The 21,840-nt window shown below is 46.5% G+C and overlaps 2 protein-coding genes across 2 annotated transcripts; both read left to right on the plus strand.

The window, feature by feature from the left end:
* The first annotated feature begins 424 nt into the window (after positions 1 to 424).
* LOC137892974 (rab-like protein 6) lies at positions 425 to 8,725 on the plus strand. Its single transcript, XM_068738393.1, has 16 exons — positions 425 to 554; positions 651 to 785; positions 1,060 to 1,107; positions 1,258 to 1,287; positions 1,524 to 1,576; positions 1,736 to 1,824; positions 3,601 to 3,741; positions 4,748 to 4,853; positions 4,930 to 5,033; positions 5,122 to 5,513; positions 5,631 to 5,784; positions 6,086 to 6,286; positions 6,419 to 6,653; positions 6,795 to 6,981; positions 8,257 to 8,315; positions 8,421 to 8,725. The coding sequence occupies exons 1-16, from the start codon at positions 425 to 427 to the stop codon at positions 8,601 to 8,603; spliced, it is 2,247 nt and encodes a 748-aa protein (XP_068594494.1). The 3' UTR covers positions 8,604 to 8,725.
* A 6,603-nt stretch (positions 8,726 to 15,328) lies between these two features.
* imp4 (IMP U3 small nucleolar ribonucleoprotein 4) lies at positions 15,329 to 19,631 on the plus strand. Its single transcript, XM_068761086.1, has 9 exons — positions 15,329 to 15,401; positions 16,353 to 16,461; positions 16,552 to 16,635; positions 16,726 to 16,835; positions 17,511 to 17,643; positions 18,680 to 18,834; positions 18,928 to 19,022; positions 19,104 to 19,177; positions 19,338 to 19,631. Exons 1-9 carry the CDS (start codon positions 15,399 to 15,401, stop codon positions 19,448 to 19,450), a joined length of 876 nt encoding a protein of 291 aa, XP_068617187.1. The 5' UTR covers positions 15,329 to 15,398; the 3' UTR covers positions 19,451 to 19,631.
* Positions 19,632 to 21,840: the final 2,209 nt, after the last annotated feature.

The following is a 21,840-nucleotide window of genomic DNA, read 5'->3' on the forward strand; positions in this document are numbered from 1 at the left end:
TAATGACTCATGATGGATGCAGCAGTGACTAATTCCACTTCCCTCGTTTCCACCATGTCCTCTGCAGAAGAGGAATAAGCCAGTCAGCATGGACATCTGCCTAGTTCTGCTTTTATGTTGATGTGATGATGTGAAGGTATCGTGTTACAAGCGTTAGCTTATCTTTATTGTTTATCGGGCCGTAACTCCTTCTTTTTATTCCTCTGTTCTCCCCCAGATGATGCTGAAATCAATGCGCTAGTTGCCTTCCGTCGCTCTGGGAACAATGTCTGGACCCCTAGTGAGGCCTAAGAGAACTCCCACTCGTAATATCGATTGTCTCCAGTCACCCGGCGCCGGCGGCGCTCCCGAGCACTGATTCCCTCGGCCGCCACGGTACGCACGCTCCGCTTCACGTCCAAGTGCAAAAACTACAAAAGTCGAGATGTTTTCGGCGCTGAAGAAACTGGTGGGCTCTGAGCCCGGACAGATCAAAGACAAGAACATCCCGGCCGGCCTGCAGTCCATGAACCAGAGTCTGCAGCGACGCTTCGCCAAAGGCGTCCAGTATAACAGTAAGTCACGCGAGAAGCCGTTTGGGGGGGGGCACGCCTCGCCTCGCCCGGTCCGGCAGCGGCTGAAAGTCCGGTGCGATTTCTCTCCCTTTCAAGTGAAAATTGTGATCAGAGGAGATCGAAACACGGGGAAGAGCACCTTGTGGCACCGCCTGCAGGGCAAGAAGTTCGTGGAGGAGTACCTACCCACCCAGGAGATCCAAGCCACAAGTATCCATTGGAATTACAAAAGTAAGCACACGCGACTCTGCGTGGCGTCTTCTGACCGCGTTCCTCTGTTCGGATGAACTTTTGACGCCTGCTGTTTCTGCCTGGCTGGTTTATTTCAGCAGCTCCATATCAAGGTAAAGACGAGCGGCTGCCTTTGTGTTTAGAGTCGCCGTGTTCGCCTTAGGAACGAGCGCTCGTGCTTCTATTTATAGTGACGCCACCCGAATTCAGACTAATGTCCTCCGCGGCACAAGAACATGCGTGAAGAACCCGTGTGTGTGTGTGTGTTCCACAGCGACCGACGACGTGGTCAAGGTCGAGGTGTGGGACGTCGTCGACAAAGGTGAGGACACTGTCTCTGCGTCTCCCTGAACGGGATCGTCTTCCGGCCACAGCCCCCCCCCCCCCCCCCCCTTCCTGCAACACGACACACACGCGGTTGCCTCTCGCGTTTCCATCCTCACTGACGGCAGTCTCTCTCTTGCACGCTCAGGCCACAAAGGCCCCGTTCCTGAAGGTGTAGGTGAGCGCCACGGCGATGTGTAGATTCTGAAGCCGCCCGTGTGCTCTGGGTTTGCCCCCCCCCCCCCCCTCTGTTAGCCAAATGTCAATATTCTAAAGGTTTGGCGCCGCTCCCTATCCGGCTGCACCTCTGGGTGTTCAGCTGTGTGTATCTAAGACATAATGGGGGGGTGGGGGGGGGGGAGGGATTCTGTTCCAGGTTGTCTAACCTTAACGTCTGGTTTCCTGCTCCATCAGGCAAAGGCAAAAGGCGTGGCGACAATCTGAAACTGGAGAATGAGCCCCAAGAGGTGATTATCGCTCCTGTCAGGGCTAAACAAATAAAAGGTTCACTAGTTTCATTTCTGTTTCTCTCCTTTTGAGATGCATTTGTTTAACGTGTGCGTGTGCGTGTGCGTGTGCGTGTGCGTGTGCGTGTGCGTGTGCGCGTGTGCGTGCGTGTGCTGCAGTCAGATGACGTGGCCCTGGATGCTGAGTTCCTGGACGTGTACAAGAACTGCAACGGAATCATCCTGATGTTTGACATCACCAAGCAGTGGTAAGACGCGTCTCTCCGTGCACGCCGATGCTACGATATGCACGGACAGATTAGATTTCACTCGGGTTAGTTTACGCAGGTGGATTTCAACGCTCCTGTTTTTGATTTAAAAGCACGCTAGCTTGCCTCGGCAGGACGGAGGAGATTCAGCAGCGAATCTTTGGTGAACCGTTCGTCATTTTACATGGAAAACAACAATTCATGCAAAAATTATTTGTGACTTTTAATGAACGGCCTTTAAATTGTAAACATTGACGCATTCAAATCTTGATTTACATTTTTTTTTAATGCAATGACATTCATTTGATGATGCTGTAGAACTTTTCGTAATTTTGTATTTCTAATTTATTTAAGTGTGATTGGAGCCAAAAACAATTTTGCTCTCAAACCCCAAAATAAAATCGATTAAAATGATCCGAAATGTAACGGCTCTTTCGAAAAGAAAGAAAGCTTTTATGAATTACGCTAAAGAACGGCGACGCCGCTAGCCAGGCGGGGAGGGGGCACTGCTACCTTGAGGACTAAATTAGTGCTTCTGTTGTTTTTCTTCATCCAAACAATGTCTAAAAACAAAGAGGATCAGGATTATGAGATTAATTCTGACAGGTCCGTTCCGATCCGAACGCAGAATAGAGATCTGGTCTTCAAGGCTGTTTATGTGGTCTTACAGTATTTATAAAGAAATCACACACCACTGAGCAATCTTTAAATATTTACGTTGGCAGTCGGAGTCAGTTTCAGCCTCGGAGAGCGTATGGAAGACGAGGCCTGGTGGATTTGGGCTCTAATCTGAGGCTTTAAATGAAGAAGCTCTCGTCGCACGGCTTCAGTGTCTCGTTTTCACACGTCTGATGCACGTTTCTCTTAATGATTCAATACGCAGAGAAAAGTATCCCTTCTGTCAAAGAAAAGAAAAAGCACCAAAATCCGTCTGTTAAAAACTGAATTTCATACACGCTGATGTGTAAAATTCATCTTATCCTCTGAAATGACTTTTACTTTGAGAGCAAATCTTGTTTTAAGATCATTTGAAGGTTATCATGAATATTAATCATCTTAAATATTTATCACGCTTGTTTCTTACGATGTTTGTTTTATATCAGTTTTCCAAAAATCTGGAAATGTTACATCACCTTCTTTTACTCTATTGAGACATTAGAAGAAGAAGAACGTCTTTTATTAGCCTAAAGTAGGAATGAAAATAAATGATAGGTCTGCATTTTATTTTGGGAAAATACCCGACCCCCCCCCCCCATCCCCCCCAAATGTTGGTGAAGGATTTTGAAGTGGATGTGATTGGTTTTCAGACTGGCGCAGAGGGTGGAGCGTGTTGTTGGTGGGGGTTCCGCTTCTACACCCGACCACTCTGCAGGTTGATGCATGGGGTGGGGGGGGGGGGGGCATGGATTCCCTGAGGATGTAGCATCCTCTGTGTAGGGAGTGAGGATAATGTTTGTGGCAGCAATGAAGCCAGACATATCAGTTTGATGTTATTGTTGTTTATCATAAGCACCAATGAATGTTGGGATAGTTTGGAATGGTGCCTCTTTCTGTTTGGAATGGTGCCTCCTGCTGTATGGAATGGTGCCTCTTTCTGTTTGGAATGGTGCCTCTTTCTGTTTGGAATGGTGCCTCCTGCTGTTTGGATTTTACTTGAATTTCTTTGTGACTCCATGACAGCAGCTTTGGGTCATTGTGGCAGCGCAGCTAGAAAACTGGATCTCCCTTTTTCTTCTCCCGTCTTCTGATGAGTTTTGTATTCTTGATTATTTTCAGGACTTTTAACTACATCCTGCGGGAGCTGCCTAAAGTTCCCACCCACGTGCCGGTGTGTGTGCTGGGGAACTACAGAGACATGGGGGAGCATCGCGTCATTCTCCCTGACGATATAAGAGACCTGATTGCTGGACTGAACAGGTAGGAGTCAGAACTTTGATCAATTACAACATGTGCCAATGTGAGGATGGGTGTGTGGGGGGGGGGCATGTGTAGCGTTGAAGGAGGCGACGTGGTGGTCGCCATGACAACCAATTAGACTGAGGTGGCACTATCCTCAATTGGAAATACAGGGGGGGGGGGGGGTCATCGACTTCCTCTCGGTAGACATCGTGGGTGAGACGGCAGAAACTGTCGTACACTCGATTCGCTCGCTCGTTTTCCGGTACGTCATAAAAACACGTCGTAAAGTTCAACATTGGTTCTAAAGTCGCCGACCCCCCCCCCCCCCCCGGAGAGGAGAGACCCGTTATTTAAAGATGGGGCGGTGATGAAGACCGAAGCCTCACCGTTTACCCAGCTGAGACCTGCTGGACAACACAGGAGTTATTCTCATCACCGTCTAGTCTAACTCTGCATTAGACCTTTGTGTCCATCAGATATTAAGTGTCTTCTACGGTTCGTTGTTGTTGTTGTCCACTGAAGATCTAGTGATCTAGTCGATGACTGTCCTCTGGAAATGGACAAAACCATTTTTCTTTGTACTTCCTGTTTTTTTCAAATCGGCCATCCCAAGAAGACCAAGATCTGCAGGACAACATGACTGTTGACCTCTGTGATCCATCTGTACAGGAACATTCTGTTCAGCGATGAGTCCAGTTTCTGCCTGCAGTGCTCGGAGCGTACCAACTGCATACACGCTGCGTACAGACTGCGTACTCACTGCGTACACACTGCGTACAGACTGCGTACAGACTGCGTACTCACTGCGTACAGACTGCGTACAGACTGCGTACAGACTGCGTACACGCTGCGTACACACTGCGTACACACTGCGTACAGACTGCGTACACACTGCAAACACACTGTGTACGGACTGAATGGTGGGGGTGTTTTCATTATACACAAAGTGATGTCGGATGTTCACGCAGCATACAAATGTACCGCGTGGGATAAAGTTCTGACGGCACGATGTGCTGCGTTCCAGACCGATGGGATCGTCTTACATTCACTACGCCGAGTCCTCCATGAAGAATGGCTTCGGCCTGAAGTACCTGCACAGGTTTTTCAACATTCCCTTCCTGCAACTCCAGGTTTGTTTGTTTGTTGGGCTATTATTCGCTCGCTCTTCCAGCCCTGCTTCATGAAGCCGCCTGTCTCTGTGTGCAGAGAGAGACGCTCCTGAGGCAGCTGGAGACCAACCAGCTGGACATGGATGCCACCCTGGAGGAACTCTGTGTCCAGCAGGAGACCGAAGATCAGAACTATGAGATGTACTGTCTGTATTTCATTGGAGGAGGAACAGCATTTATTTATGCAGGTGAATCTCAGATTTTGAACGAAACCTTCTTGATGTTTCAGTTTCCTCGAGAACTTGGATTCTCGCAGTAAGGCCTTCGGCTCTCCTGGTCCAGCCAATGGACAGAGTCCCTCCTCCGGGTCCCAGTCTCCCATCGTCCCTCCCAGCGGGGCCTCCACAGGCAGCTCCAGCCCCAGCACCCCTCAGCCCCCCATTCCCACACAGGCACCCCCACAGTCACCGTCCGTGTCCGTGTCCGTCTCCGTCTCCGCACCTTCCTCGACGGCAGCTAGCATGACCGCTTCGCCTGCCGTCGAGTCCAAGCCGTCCGCCCAGTCGCCGGAACACCTTCAGTCCTCCGCTGCGTCTGGGGCCGCCGCCTCCCAGAAGCGGGGCTTCATCTCCCGCTGGTTCGGTTCTTCTCTTGCTGCTGAGGCTACGGCTTCTGCACCAGGTGAGATTCTGAAGGTCACGGCAGCAGGTAAAGGTTCTAGACCGCCGCCTCTGGCCACGCCCGTAGCTGTTGAAGGTTCTAGACACACACGAAATGACGGAGCGTGTTTTCTTCCAGAGGCGACGCCTGCAGCCGTCGGTGCTGCGGCGGTCCAGAGCGTGGATGACTTTGTCCCGGAGGACAGGCTGGACAGAAGCTTCCTGGAGGACAGCCTGCCCTCCAGGTCCAAGCTGCCCCAGCCTGCCTCAGCGCTGGCTGCAGACAGCGACAGGTGAGACGCGTCCCCGTGAACTACATAACAACGTAGTCTGGCGCGGCGCCTCCCTCTCTGCTATTGGCTAATTTCTGTAAAGTTGGGAAGAAGTTGAGATTTTGATGCTGAATTTCAGAAACCTGAAGAATAATAAAGGAGCAGATATGAGCGCTCATCATTACTGCTTCAGGCTAAATGCTCAGAGATGATTGGATGTGGGGGTTTTTTGGGCCTCGGTGTGTAACTGCCTCTTATTTAACTTCTTTTTAACCTTTAACTACAGAGACTAATCCTTTCTCCGGTTCTGTCTTCGTTCCAGTGATGAAGAGAGCGGGAACCCCATGGTGTCGGGTTTACAGGACGAGCTGGACCCTGACGACACCGAGCCCAGCCTCCCCCAACCGGCGGCGCTGCTCCTCAGTAAAGAAGTCACTTTGACAAGCGATGAGGAGGAGAGGACAGCAGCGGTCCACAATGTCACACAAGACCTGGACCTGGACAGTGAGCCCGAGCTGAAAGCGTAAGTCCCTCTTCAGATACTGATGGCTTTACGCCCCAAGAATGTACAAACGGAGGGTTTGGGTCGCTGTCGGAAGCTGACGGGGATTCTGTCGTGGTGACCTTTCATCAGCAACGTCTTCCATCTTTTCAGGCCGGTGATCCCCATCACCAGGTCAAAGGTGATGTCTGCGGCTCCCGTCTCCCTCACTCTGACCCCAGCAGCTCAGCAGCCGTCCCGGCACAGAGGCAAGAAGCTGGGGGGCACGCCCAAGGCCGAAGACTCGGACACGGACGCCGAGGCCCCCGCAGACCAACAGGTGCTCTCGTTCGTCATGGATGACCCCGACTTTGAGTCCGAACCATCCGACGCACCGAAAATAGCAAAGGTGAAGTCAAACGCACAGATTTAAGGCCGCCTCCCTCTTCCTGTCTGAAGTGTTGGACCCACTGGAGAGGTTTTCATTTCACGCTCATCATGCCACGTTCCTCATGCACATGTTTGCTTTGGGTCGCTCTGCTCTCCCCAGGACGCGTTTCCCGTGAGAGACGAGCTTCTCTCCGATCTCTCTGACAACGACGCGCAGCTAGCCGCGGCGCCAGAACCCCCGAAGCCCGCCGCCATCGCCTTCAAACATCAGGACGACGCCGACCTGTTCGGTCTCGGCATCCAAGAAGAGGCTCCTGCAGCCAAAGACAGCAGCGAGGAACAGGAAGGTGGGGGTCCGAACATGCGGCAGGTTGTTTGAAGCGCTGCACGCCATTCATCCATTCATTTCCGCACCTCCACTGGGGTTGCATTGGAGCAGGGGTGTCAAATTGGCCCGCGAGGCAATATAAAACTAATATTAGAGCTGGCCCGCCGGTACAGAACAGCACATTCACCGCTAATACTACAAATCCCATAATGCCATTTATTTTATTTGATGTTATTTATGTACACTGTTGTTTTATATATATTGTGGCAACTTCATTTTTCATTTGATGTGGCCTTATACATTGTTTACCTATTTATTGTGCATTTTAATGTGCAAAAAACTAATTTTTGCGGCGTGAACGGGTTGGGTGGGGGCCCCAGGGATCTCTTGCTTGCAGTCCCAAGAGACCCTAGCAATGCCACTGTATATATTAACACATATTTGGTATAATATAACACATGGAATTACAGCAATAAACAAATCTAAATTCTGTTTGGTTTGTTTTCGTGATAAATTCATAATTGAGCAGTCATGTGACACGGGACATTACGATGCGTGCCATGACGTTACTGAACTCAAGTCAGTTAAATAAAATGTTTGCCCCCCCCCCCCGGCACAAATGTTAAGCTCCACCCAGGATGCAGGTATCTGGCTTGGGCTCATCAGATTAGATCAGTGTGTTGCAGACTGAGCAGTAATTAACGCTTTCTTTATGCACCTTTTCTTGCTACTCCAAGGCTTGAATGGTTGCTTCATTCATTGTTATTTTATTTTCACATTTATTAGCCTGTGGAAAAGTTTATTTTCATATTTACCTCAGAGGGCTGCAAAAAACAAACGAACATACAATTTCTATTTAAAATGGCATTTTGCATGTCTTCATGATTAAATTACGAAAGCGTTGCTTGTTCCAGACTCAATGTTAAAGCAAAACTTGTTTGGGTCCATATTAAAGGTTTATTTATTCAACGTTGGCCCGTGGCTTTGATTCATTTTAAATTCTGGCCCACACGTATTTGAGTTTGACACCCCTGCATTGGAGTCACGGTTGCAGCTAGCATGTAAATCTACAGTGACGCAGTTCCATTGGAAATTTAGCGGCCCATCAAACGCTTAGAGATGCAATAATGAAGTCTTATTTAGGGGGCAGGCCCCGAGCATTTTAAATCAGAGGACGGGCTCAGAGAAAACCAGTCGGTGCAAGGAGTCAGTCACAGGAAGTGATGATGACGAGCAAAAAGGCTGCAGCCAAATGTCCCACAGCCAACACGTCTCACCTTATATTTTCTTTCAGACAAAGACGGCAAACATTCCTGCAAAGAAAAGAAGAAAAAGAAAAAGAAACCCAAAGAGGTCACGTTTGATTTCTACATACACTATTGCATACTGGAGGCAGCAGTGTAATAACAACAGTTATAACCAACGCAATGATTGAATGATTGCGTCCTTCCCTTTCAGGACGACGAAAAGAGCAAGAAGAAACACAAACACAAGAAAAAGGAGCGCGAGGAAGCCGCAGCATCAGATGAGAAGAAGAAAAAGAAATCCCGGACCAAGAAAACAGACGTGGACGAGTTGGAGGACTTTCTGGGTGGACGAGCGCCGGCTAGAAGAGACGATGGCGACTACGAGGAACTATAAAAGCTGCCGGTTCACGAGGAACCGGCGCGGCGGAGCAGCAGACGTGGAAGAGCATCCTGTTTCCTTGACTTTTACGTGCAGCATCTCCAAGCCATACGCAAAACACCGGCGCAGAGACAGGTAGGGGACGCTGAGGGACGCTGTCATCTCCATTCAGCCCATAAATAAAAAACAAGCCGCTAACCGAGCTCAAATGGCATTAAAATAGCCTCTTTGTACTTTGGCACGATTGAAGACGTTGTCTTTGAGCCATCGGGATCCGCTGCTGTAAATAGACGAACGCGGTCCGTGTGATAACGGAGCGGCGAGCGACTCCTGGGACTCCTCTGTCCCGTCTCGTCTGTCTGTCCCCCTCCAGTGTTCACTGGCACTGGTGGCTTGTCTTTGATGCTGTCCACACTAACACAGCCGCCTCTTAAAAAGCATGCTCCCTCTGTTTGGGCCGCCATCGCCACCGAGCCGACCGTTCCGTCACCTCAAGGAAGGAGAGAAATGAAATCCCGGCTGTTTGTTGACTCGGAATATTTAGCCTTTTTTGTTACGGATGTTAATTTGGTGTAATTCGGAGAAACGTTCGCCAAGGTTTTCCTCCCGTAACTCTGGCGGCCTCTCCTGGCCGTCTTAACATCCTTTGGGAGGAATCCGATCACAAATGGGAAACTGTGAACGCGCCCAAAACACATTGAGGCTGGGTTTGAGATTCCACCGCATCCGGAGTTGGCTCCCAGTAGTGGGAATGCTAACGTGTCCTCGTGAAGGACCGTGTCCCTGCGGAGGACGCGCAGTGGACGACACACTGTCTTTCCATTCACTGTGACGATCTCTTACCAGCCGAAGTCAGCAGAGCTGATTCCACCTCTGAACACTGTCACAAAATTAAAAGGTCATTCAAGGTCAGGCGGCTTTAAGCAGCGGTTTGAACCGTATCCGTCGATGCTGATTTTGCGCTCCAGGTGGCGCCGTCGTCCCGTGAGACAACGCTCTCCATCAGTCGCAGCGTGGATGCAAGCTGCTGCCCAAAGCCACGGCGGGCGTCCCGAGAGGCGACCCGTGATGCTGACCCACAAAGACTGGTGTCTCGTGGTCCGGGGTGGGCCGAAGTCTTCCATGTCCCCGACAGGTCCCCACAGAGATGGGCGTGTCCGAGGTACCTGCCCCAGTGTGCACACTTAGCGGCTAGCTGCTGCCCGTTTCTGTTCCGGATGAAGTTTAGCCAGGTTTCTAACGAGCAACGTAAAAGGTTGATGCGTCCTCAGATCGCTGAAGCGGTGAGGGGGGGGGGGGGGGCGTTTCCTGTAGCCAGGCGTACTGTTTTCATGCTTTGATGTTTAGCTGTCTTAGTGTGGACACAGCCAGCGTCTCTCTGCTGATTGTATTCGTTCATCCGCAGGTCAGGTTCCGGTATTTTCCCACCTGGTGTAACAATCAACTCTTCTCTTCTTCTTCTTCTTCTTCTTCCGCTCACCTTTTTGCTGTTGCCTTAATGGAGCTTACAACAAGGGACTGATGCGCCGCTGCCATCATGAACCATTGGGAATGTCCTTACTGTAAATTGCTTGGCAGTTTCGTTGGGTTCAGCAGGTTTTTTTTTTTTGTCTCGGCCTTATTCTTGGTAAATAAAAAGCCGGTTCTCGGATTGCGGTGAATCTTCCATTGGTTTTCTTCTGAAGTCCAAGATGTTCCATCCTTGTCTTGTTTCTTTCATCGTTTGGTTGCGAGATCTGTGTTTTGTGCGGGAGCCTTTTATCCGTTGCAGGCTTTGACCAGTCCTTGAACGCGTCCTTCACTAGTTTTAAGGACGTGTCCGTGGCGATGCGACCTCCTAAAGGTTCCTCAAGCTGTTTGTTAAATGTCTGACAACAGAAGAACGGTTCATTTAAGAGAACTGATGTGTATTTTAAGAGATGTTTTAACATATTTCATGCAGGGCCCATTTCCCATGCACACATGGTTACACTGTTGGTTTATGAGGAAATGATGTGTGACATTCCAGAACTGAAACTATGCAGCATTGATCCTGAATACTGTGCACTCTATTTTGTCTTTGTGATGTGGATAAATGCTGAAAGCGCAGTTTCAAGCCAAGCAAGAGACTTGAATGTCCAACGATACACAAGGATGTATAAAGTGTGATTAACTCTAAAGAGAATTTAAACTGATGTGGAAACCGTCGCTGCAAACATCCGGCGCAACGACGTCGTTGATGTACGGTTTAAGAACGGATAACCATGCATCGTGTTTCCTACTCTTTATCCTAGTGGATGTACTGTATGACGTTTTCACCACATGATGCTCCATCTTTACACTAAGTGTGAGTTTGCTTGACTTTGGTTTGCTCAATAAACACAAACTTATTTCTTCAAGAAGTTCTTTTTTTTTTTTTTAAACAATTTTAAAACTCAACTAGAAAGACAATCAGAGATTGCAGGCCCCGCCTCCAATAGACTATTGGATCTTGTGAGACAGTAAACAGGGCTTCCGGATCAGAGGGGCCAAACCTGCTCTAGCTTGCTGCTCCGGAACGTACTACAAGACTCCTTCTGGACTCTTTTTCCCATCATGCCATTCGTGTCCCTCCCTCTTAAAGTGGCAGTTTACAGCACAGGCACAATTCCAGATGTAAAAATAATTCTAGGATCTGGATCCAGATCCGGATCAACGCCATTCTCGGGGAGGACCGAGCCACGGACAGAACCTTGCTTGTGTAAAAATTTCACGTCGATTGGGTTACTAGTTTTTGAGTTATGTGCTCGGACAGACAAACAAACAAACAGACAGACAAACAGACAGACAAACAAACCAAATTGCAATACCCTCGCCTCCTCTTCAGCGAGGATAATGAGGCCCGTTTAAATTCTCGACTGCCCATGATCTAAATTCACTGGCAGTTCGTTTACAGCATGCCCAACTGCTTTGTGTTCGTTAATCGTAATAAGGAATGGGGTCCGGTTTGAGCGCCGGCCAGTTCGACAACCTGGACCTTACCCTGATCCTTAAATGGACTCGATCAGGAATGGGTCACAGATTTAATCCAACCTTTAGCCACACTTTCTTCTACTGGTCTTTGGAGAGGATGGACGTGTTTCTCTCTCGTCTCGTCTGTCTGCTGACTTTTCTTCTTGGTTCCGCTTCCTGCTGCTCTCCCGAAGACTAAAACCATGGAATCTCTTGGTGCGATTGATCAAATATTTTCATCGAAGCACAGCAACCCGGGGTCGCCGACCTGCCCAGATGGGACCTTCGCGGCGGGCTACACAAGGACCTGGGACAAGTGGAGGGTTGTCTGTCTCACGGTCCTATCTGTGGAAGACATAGATATTCGGCTTATCGGTGGGGTGGCATCGGCTGACTGGGCTGGGCGCTGCCCTGGTGAACTGGAGCGTCTCCACGACGGCGGCTTCCACAGTACTTGATAACCTGACCATGGATCCAATAGTGCTTTTCGGGGCTTTGGGCGGGGCCGGGTGTTGGCACGGATCGAGGGACGGTACCGTGAGCTCATTCACCTCGGCTCACGGCCCAATCCGTGGAAGAACGGCAGAAACTGGATCTCATCTTGCACCAGCAGGCGGCGCTGTATCGACAGAACGCTGGATTTGGCACAGACTTGGATTACTGAGGACCAACCGCCAAATTGGATCAAGCGAAATTCATCTGATTCGGCTGAAAATTGTAATTATTTTCTGCCCCATCAGAGTCTCTGTAACCGTAATTTTTGTGCGTACAATTTCTTGTTTTTTTCCAACTCGGAATGTTACGGGAGGGTTTGAGTTCTGGACCAACTGAGGCGGAGACAAACACAGTCTTCAGTCTTTAATGTAAAAGGTAAGCAAAAAGGCACACGACGCTGGGTAGGACTCGGAGTCCAAGCTTCCACAATATCCAGACTCTGAGCCGAGACAGGCAGCAAGGCGAGCATGAAAAGGACAGAATCATCCGATACTCATTGATTATTTTTGATTTGATGACTGGGCGGTAGAATATGATTCTTCAAGGGACGAAGAGAATGAAATCAGGTTTTCAGCATGCGCAAACGAGCCTTCCATCCTCTGTGGGTAAAGGGTCCGATAGTCAGAGTGAACCTGCACAAACAAGAACACCTTGACTGGAGAGATGCTTTAGTAGCTATAGTGATCATAGCATTGCAGATCCGGAGTCAGAGTGATGCGTTCAGGGCCTCCTCTGCCTCCTAGGGAAATAACACCAAATCATTTCAGCCGACTCGCATAAGAAAGGGATTTGCTGTGGAAGAAATATGACTCTCCTTAGAGTCTGTGTTGACATTGTCTGAATCTGCTGAGTCATCATTTGAAAACACTTTGATCCAGTTTCTCTGTGCATCGACACAGAGATGCTACGTGTAGCTAATTGCCTCCTCGACAAATCAGGATGCTCTGGTCCAACATGGCTTTGGCAATGATGTCATGCGAAGTAAACGTCTGGGACTCAGGAGGTTAAAATGAACAACCGATGTCTTGACTTACTTCTGGCATGAACGTTGGTGAATACGGTCACCATGGGAAGCAGCGGCAGCAGAACCCACCGGGCGATGCTCCAGATGTAGCTACCGGCGGCTGCAGGAGCCATGGCAACGGATGAGGAAAGAAGAAATGGGATTTGTGTCTTTTGCGTGAGATACTGATTATTATCACAAGAATTTCATTACATGACAAATATATATAATATATGTATGAAATGTATACTGTATCTATAAAATGTGACGTTTGAGAATATGGTCCGAAGGCTGATATATGGGCATTTGAACCCACAACCTTTATGTAGTGGGGCAACAGTTCTACCCACGGTGTGAACGTGCTGTCCTGCTACAGTTCAGGTCATTAATATTTCCTCATAAATATTATCCTCATTACTTTTTTCCCACCAATTACCAGCGACCTATCAGAATGAGTATTTTTATCGCTTTGCCCACCTGATCCCAGATAAATGTCAGTGTACATGATTGTGTATCATCATGTCAAGTACTTTATGAGTTTATTTATATATGAATATAATCTAACTGAGCAGGGTACAGAGCAGGATAATGGAAATAGTAGAAGTGTTCTCCCTTACAGCCGTAAAAAAAGCTCTCAGCCAGTTTGACGATGGTGCCGTTTCGGGTCAGCACCCCGCACCAGTACACTCCCGCCCCGAGGCCCGGTTCCAGCACGGTTACAGTGAAGGATTCTGAAACGTCAGTGACCATCAGGTTGCCTCCATCCAGCACGCGCTCACTCTGGCTGAAGATCAGGCCGGTGCAGCAGTTAGCGGAGCTCTGTCTGCACCAAACCCTTTGCAGGCCCTGTTGCTGTAGCTCGTAGGGACATGTCAGCGTTTGCCAGTACAGCGCCTCACTGGCACCTGGTGAAAGGTGGAGCCGACGTTCAGGACGTGAAGGGTGGCGCCTCGGCAGCGGTCACAGCTCACGGGGGTTCACATGTTGAAAAGGCTAAGCCCACGAGGAATCTAGCAACCTGCGTGGTGCTACTTTATGTTTAGTTCAATTTAAAACAGATATTAATAAATTAAATATAAGAAAATATATCAACTTTATTACAGGCTCTAGACCCAATCGTAAAAACATTGGGTCTAAAACTTTACATTTTTAAAATGTAAGGTTAATGGATAAACTAGTGGATACAAAAGAACAGTATAATATATCATATCATATAAACTAACTTTATTGTAATATATCTATATTCTTTCTCTGGATTTCAGGAAATAGCACTTCCTCTGAATCCGAATCAGAACCAATTTTACCATTCTGTAGCTGGCTAAATAAAATCGTTTGGCAGTCTATAGTCATTGAGAATTCAAACTCTGGTCAGATAAATTTAAATTCAAGTTCTCTGATGATGGTCGACACTTACCTAAAGTCAACGACAGCATTAAAATGAGAGAAGGCATGATCTGAGCGAAGAACGTATCTATGGCGAGGCTTCAGGAAATGTCTAACCACAGGCGCTGTCTGAGTGTTTGGGGGTGGGGTATTAGTTGAGAAAGTTTGGCCCATCTAAACGGTATAAAAAAAACCAGAGGTCGGCACACACAATGAGATTACTCTCACACCCTGTAGTGGGCCCCTGTAAATGAACCACACGTGTGCGGGGGCCCCTTAGCATGCAGAGAGGGCAGGGTGAAGGTGTGAAGCCTCGGCAGCGCCTCGGAGGGGAACCGGCCCCTCTCAGGCCACCGGTCCACACTCTGTATTACTTCTGTCTGGGCTGGGACTTGAACCGGTGACCCTCCGGTTCCCAACCCAAGTCCCGACAGACTGAGGCACCGTTATATATTTTGTTCTCATTGAATCGTAGACAACTCCTAAAGACTGTACATCTAATGGTGGAATTATTTTTTTGCTATTAAAAAAATATTATAACATTTTATTCATATTATTTCTCAGATTAATTAGGATTCAGATTTTTCTTTGGGATTATTCATTCAGTCGACTTCTTTTCTCTCTCTCTATCTCATTCGAGGTTCTATTCACTTTATCACTCAAGAGTTTGCGAGTTAGCATTTTGCTCATATTTAAAAATTAATCGGAAATCAAATGTATTGCACAAGCGCGTTTGCGTCATCAGATTTTGGCTCACATCTCAAAGTAATCTCTGAACCACATCGAAACTGTCAGCAGAGACAAAGTTCGACTTTTATTTTGAAAGGCTTGCCGGTGAGCATCGAACGGTTTCATTGGCTGAGGTTAACCAATGAGAAAGGCCCTTGTAAGCGCGTCGTCGTTCTGTCTCCGTGTGAGTGCTTTTCCGCTGCTAGCAAGCTGCTACATACAGAAGCATAATGGTACGTATAAAACAACAAAAACAACAACTATAAATAAATACACGGAGTATCGAACCTTTCAGCGGTTCGGTGTGAAACTGATCTACGAGCTGATTGATTTTCAGTATCACCTAACAACCGATATTGTTAGCAGTCGTGTGATCCTCGTGTCCTCATCCAATGTAAACAACTCGATCCACTTTAAAGTTTAAAGTTAAGACGCGACATTTATTGTGAGATTATATGACGCAGCCATACTTTTATATCGCTAACGTCGTTTCCTCGTGGAAGCAGCACAAAAACACGCGTTCGAGTCTCAGCACGAGTCCCGTCTCAGCTTCCGGTACAGTCGGATCATAAACAACGGCGATCATTTAGCCTTCTCGGTTCATCAGACAATCCCAAGCATGCTTCATTTAAAGCTAAAAATGTGTATTCAAATAAATCTAATTGATTCTAATGTAGTAAAATATAACCTTTTAGTCGTGGTTATGTAAATATACTAAGATCATAACATAAACCTGCCCAATGTGACAGTGCTGAGGAATCATCACCTTCAAGATGTGCTCGGTCTGGCTTTGTGGGTAGCCTGGCTAACGCTCATTCTTAAAAACCTGCATAAATGGCAAAATCATGAAGCTATTACTTTTATTATCCAATGCTGCATTTTGGTAAGGATCTAAAAAAAATGATATAGACTTACATTTGCAATGACAGATGTACATCGAGTGTAAAAAAAAAAAGAAATATTGCATGAGAAATGCAGACGAGGTCAGTGTCGTCTAAAGTAGTTAAGTTTGAGGTTCTGTGTGTGATTTATTTTATTCATTCTGACCTGAAAATCAAATATAGTTAAGTTAAAGGTTAAATAACCTATTGTTTGATATTCCAGACATATAATCTAGACTAGCGTGTTCTTTTAAGAGCCTGCACTCTTCCCTGAGGTAATTTATCAGTGTTGTGATGTGGTAGCTTCGTCGAGAGGTGAGGCTGAGACGAGAGTACCTGTACAGGAAGGCACAGGAGGATAGGCAACGGACAATAGAGGAGAAGAAACAGAAGCTGAAGGGCGCACTTGATGGTGGGATTGCACAATCAGTTTATTTTTGCATGACTTGTTCATCAGTTTAAATGATCTTACCACAAATCCTTTTTTTTTTTTCCTCTCCAGAAAATCGCCTTCTTCCGACGGAGGTACGCAGAGAAGCCGTGCAGCTCCAGAAACTGCTGGAGTATGACGATGGAGGGGCAGAAGGCGAGTCGTGTTTGTTTTCTTCCTTCATCGCCAACATCCTCTTGTGTTTGGTCGGTTTGATTGGTTTTAATTTCGGTATTTTCCATGCAGGTGTGAGCTCGCACATGGATGATGAGTATAAGTGGGCTGGAGTTGAGGACCCTAAACTCATGGTCACCACGTCCAGGGACCCCAGCTCCAGACTCAAAATGTTTGCCAAGGTCAACACAGTTTCTCTGCAGCGAGTATCGAGCAGTGTTTCTTTCCAGGATCAAGCCTGAGCAATATTATAACATTTTATTCATATTATTTCCCTGATTAATTAGGATTCCGATTTTTCTTTGGGATTATTCATTCAGTCGACTTCTTTTCTCTCTCTCTATCTCTCTCGCTGTCCGGATGTACCTAAAGGACAGACAGTGGCGTTGTCTTTAGGTCTTCCTTCTGTTGGTTCCTCATTTTAAAAGACAAGTACGCCTGAGACATGTGGAGTCTTCTAACGACCCCCAGAACCTCAGACGGCTGTAGACAGAGCGACAGAATCGTGAGACAATACTTTGTCACGAATGGAAAAAGAAAAGACAAACTCGTTTCTTGAGAATTTTGACGTTTGACAATGAGAACTTTATAATTATAATTGTATATTACTACATAATTAGCAACTACTGAGATCATAATTAAAGAGGAACAGAAGGCATTCTCTGCTACGCATTTTTAACACTAATGGAGTTCTTCCATTTTGGGTGGAGTGTTTGTGAAAATGGATATAAATGAACATAACTGCGAAACAAGAAAACCTACAGTCGCTAGCTTTTCTTCTACTCGTCGTCGTCTTTGTGGAACTGCTGTGTGTATTATCGTTTTCTCATTGTGAACGTGATGTGTAACTGTGATAGGAGGTGAAGCTAATGTTCCCAGGAGCTCAGCGCATGAACAGAGGAAACCATGAGATTGTTGCACTTGTGCAGGCCTGCAAAGCCAACAACGTCACAGATCTGGTCATCGTGCACGAAACCAGAGGACAGCCAGGTATGCCTTTATAATATCTGTGATGGTATGTATTAGAGGAATTACATCAACTTCTATAAAGGCTTATGTTGTCCCGTAATTTACTCGACATACTAATTCCATGTACAGTGGAAACTCGGTTCTCAAACATAATTCCTTCAGTAATAGTGAAACTACATTTCCCATAATAAATAATGGAAACTGGATGAATCCGTTCCTACGCAGCGGATAAATGCCCATTTACATGCCTAGTTATATTAACTACGTGTATCTAAACAACAGATAACACATAAAAGTGTAAATAATACTAAAAATAAAAGTTCATTTAACACAGTTCTGTATCATTTACATCCCGTTTTGGCTTCGGTGTCGGGAGGGAGGGGGAGGGACAAACGCAAACGGGGAGGGGTTATTCCTCTGAGAGGGAGTCCTCCTCCATTAAGTGACTGGGTAACTGTCCTCCTGGGTTTTAGTCCTTCTCTTTAGCTCAGTTTTCTACAGTAAAGTCTAAATCATTGATTCCTCCACCCCGTCCTGCAGCGAGATCCCAGACACGGACGCCATTTTCATATTTGTTGATTATTTCCTTCTTTAATTCAACACTTGTTCTCGCTATTTTCCTCTTTTCTTTGCCAGGCATCTTACTGCTGCCTTTCTTTAGATCCATGACTAAGAGCTCAAAAGAATAAATCAAAAAACAGGCACATGAAGCGAGAAAGGTGCAGATCTACTCGGTTAGACTCCGCCTTCGTTCCCCGTCTTCGGTCCGCCTCGGCTCCACTCGTGTGGAAATCTGTTTGACTTCCGAGGCATTTTAAACTCTGTTTTCCTCTTTGTTCGAGAACTGAGGTTCCACCGTATTTACTTGTTTATTTTTTACAATTGGGGGATTTGTTTTATGTATTGAAGAATTGATTGAACCAGAACACAAAGCAGTCGCCCTCATTGTAAACGTGATGAAACCAAAGCTGCATTGCTCACTGCGTGGTTCCCGTCGGGGCCTCTTGGGCTGCACCGAAAACCTAATTATTACTGTCCTGCCCTTGTCCGTTGGCAGATGCCCTGGTTGTCTGCCACTTGCCCTTTGGACCGACTGCTTATTTCACACTTTACAATGTGGTGATGAGGCACGATGTTCCGGACATCGGCACCATGTCTGAGGCCTACCCCCATCTCATTTTTCACAACTTCACCTCGCGACTCGGCAAAAGGGTAAGAGAGTACTGTGCCAAGCCCCGTACGCAGCGTTGATGCTCTCTCTCACCACGTCTTTGTGCATACAATTAAATACTTGTACTCACACAGGTATCAAATATCCTCAAGTATCTTTTTCCAGTACCAAAGGAGGACAGTCGGCGTGTAATCACGTTTGCCAACCAAGATGACTTCATCACTTTCAGGTCGATATTTGAAAAGTTTCCTAATTTTAATGCAATGTAAATTGTTATTCTTATTATTAACTGTTATTATCATTATTGTAGACATCACACCTACAAAAAAACAGACCACAAGAACATTGAGCTGATAGAAGTGGGCCCCAGATTTGAAATGAAATGTAAGTATTGGGAAAGAAAGCAGTTCTTCAGCTTCTAGGTCCATCATTGTATTAGCGGTAGTAATCCTTTACCAGGGGGGGGACTTCTGTATTTCAACTCTTTTGAATCGAGCAGTGGCAGTATGATTATTAGAATGTTTACGTCTGTTCTTTTGTTTAGTGTACATGATCAAACTGGGCACCCTGGAGAATGAGGCCACTGCAGATGTGGAGTGGCGGCACCATGCGTACACACACACGGCGAAGAAGAGGAGATTTCTCAGCATGGATTAGGCTCCCGTAACGGAATAAAAGCACAACGTGTCGTCAAAGACGTGCTTTTTTTGAACTTCATGAAAACAATGTTGACTCTTGTTCCTGCAAAGTATGATGAGACTAATTCATTCAAAGATTTCTCCATTTGATCCTAATAAACATGTTGTACTATTTTGTAATAAAATCTCTTTCGAAATGCCTGTGGTCACTCAAATATCTGATTTTTTTTTTGTCACAGAGGAAAAAGTGCTTGATTCTCATACTTGTGTTCATAATATGATGTTTTTCAAATAATTGTATACACCTCAGTAGCATTTCTATTTTTATAATGCATTTATTTTACGTATTTGCATCAGTGGAACTGTTGTGAGGTGCATTCCTGTAAGCTATATTTTCGCAAGTCATGTACTGTACATGACGCCGAACACTCCCACCTATATGTCCGGACTGTTATCCAATCACAGCGCGCAGTCGCAGGAACCGACCAATGAAAACCGTGCATTTCCGAAGGTTTTCCGCTTTCCCCGAAGTTCTTGACAGATCCGATTTAAGATTGAGAGAATTCAAGATGGCCGTCACAGGTAGTAGTTCCAACTTGTATCTAGTCTGCCCGATATCAGATAGATGAAAGGATTTAACGCCGTTATCTTGAGATACCCGAATCTCCGCGTTGTGTCTGTATCAAGTAAGTCACTTTAAAATACGCGTGTATTTTGGGAATGTGTCCTAAGTAACAAGCTGACTCGGTGGTACCCCCCCCCCCCCCAGGTGGCTAACGCTAGCTAGCTAGGGGGGGACGCATCATTAAAGTTCTACGTAGTAGAACAGAATTAGCCCTTTAATCTCCTCTCGTCCTCCAGACAGCTCTTAAGCATTTAAATATCACAGTTGATCTGAAAGGATTATAAAACAACAACACCGAAACTTCAAAACGTCAGCTTAATACCCGCGTTTCAACTCGCCTCATTCCTGAAATCATTGCTGCGTTATCTTTAAAAACACTGGGTCGTCGCAGCGCAGCGCCCCGGGAGAAACATGGCCTCCCTCCCTCCCTCCCTCCCGAGCACCTATATGGCGTTACAAAGTAACTTCAGGCAAAGCTCCGGCTGAGCTAACTGGCTAAAGTCGGTTAGCTTTTAGCGTCAGCTACATTACTCCGGATACGGTCTGTGCCTCTACACGTAGCGGGGGGAGCATTGCTACCCGGCCGGCCCAGCCGCCTATCGACACGCGTATAGATGAATAGCTTAGGCTACATCGTTCGGTTACCGTGCGGAGACGCTTGATTGAGGGTTAACCCCTACGCATGACCTCTGCAGCGATCTATTTGAGGTTGGGGGGGGGGGGGGGGGGGTCTTCATCAGCACCCTGAGACCGATCGCTGCACAGAGAACGAGCCGGTGCCGCTTTGGGGATGTCCCGTACGCGCATCGGAGTCCAGAGAGCGATGGAGTAGAGACTTAGTTTATGGGTTACTCTTCTGTAATATCTCCACAGCTGATATTTATTCTTTAGAAAGTTCATTTATTGGATTTTCTTAAACCGGAACAGTGATTTTTAATTTGACGTGACCTTTATTTATGCAGGTAAAGCCAATTGAGAACCAATTCTTATTTACAACGTCCCTACCGTTTGTATTGTACTTTTGTATTGGGACCATTCCCAGCCACACTTCTCGTGTTCAGTGCCCTTAGAGATTATTCAGTTCAGGACAAACGATCACTAACAGTTTAAACACGTTTGTGAACAAAATTTGGCAGGAATAAATCTCTTGTGTGAAAGAACAGGATGTTTCATGTTTCACTTTTGCGTAATTATTAGATTCTCATTGTACAATAAATGTCTCAGAAAATATGGTTACATTTCAGTTTGTGATAGTTTAGTAGTAGTAGTAGTAGGAGTAATGTGGTGGCATAGTGGTTAGAAATGTTGCGTCACGACAAGAAGGTCTTGGGTTCAAATCCCAGCATTCCCAACGTGGCCTTTCTGTGTGGGGTTTGTGTGTTGTCGCTGAGTCTGTTTGGCCCGTTGTGGCAGCGGCTCAGGACAAACTCTGTGCTCTAACCTTGACATTTCGTTGTGCAATTTGTATAATGACATAAAGCTTCTTGTATTATAGTCCTCATATGTACACGGACAAATAAAGAAATTAAAATTCAAGTTTTGCCTCATAAAAGCTTGTTAAAGTGGAATCGTGATTTGAAAAGCATTCCTTGCAGAAAGGAATGAAACTAGAAAAGCCGAGCAGCTCATTCCCCTCATAATGAGATTCACACCATCTATATGTTGATCTGGATCAGCACCAAAGGGTTCTAAATTGTTCTTGTTATCTTTATACATCAACCGTGAATCTGCGGTTGTTGTTTTTTTCAACTATTTTATAGCATAGCGCTGTAGTTTGCATTTTT

This window comes from Brachionichthys hirsutus, chromosome 4 (assembly GCF_040956055.1).
Source record: "Brachionichthys hirsutus isolate HB-005 chromosome 4, CSIRO-AGI_Bhir_v1, whole genome shotgun sequence".
Classification (NCBI taxonomy): Eukaryota; Metazoa; Chordata; class Actinopteri; order Lophiiformes; family Brachionichthyidae; genus Brachionichthys; species Brachionichthys hirsutus.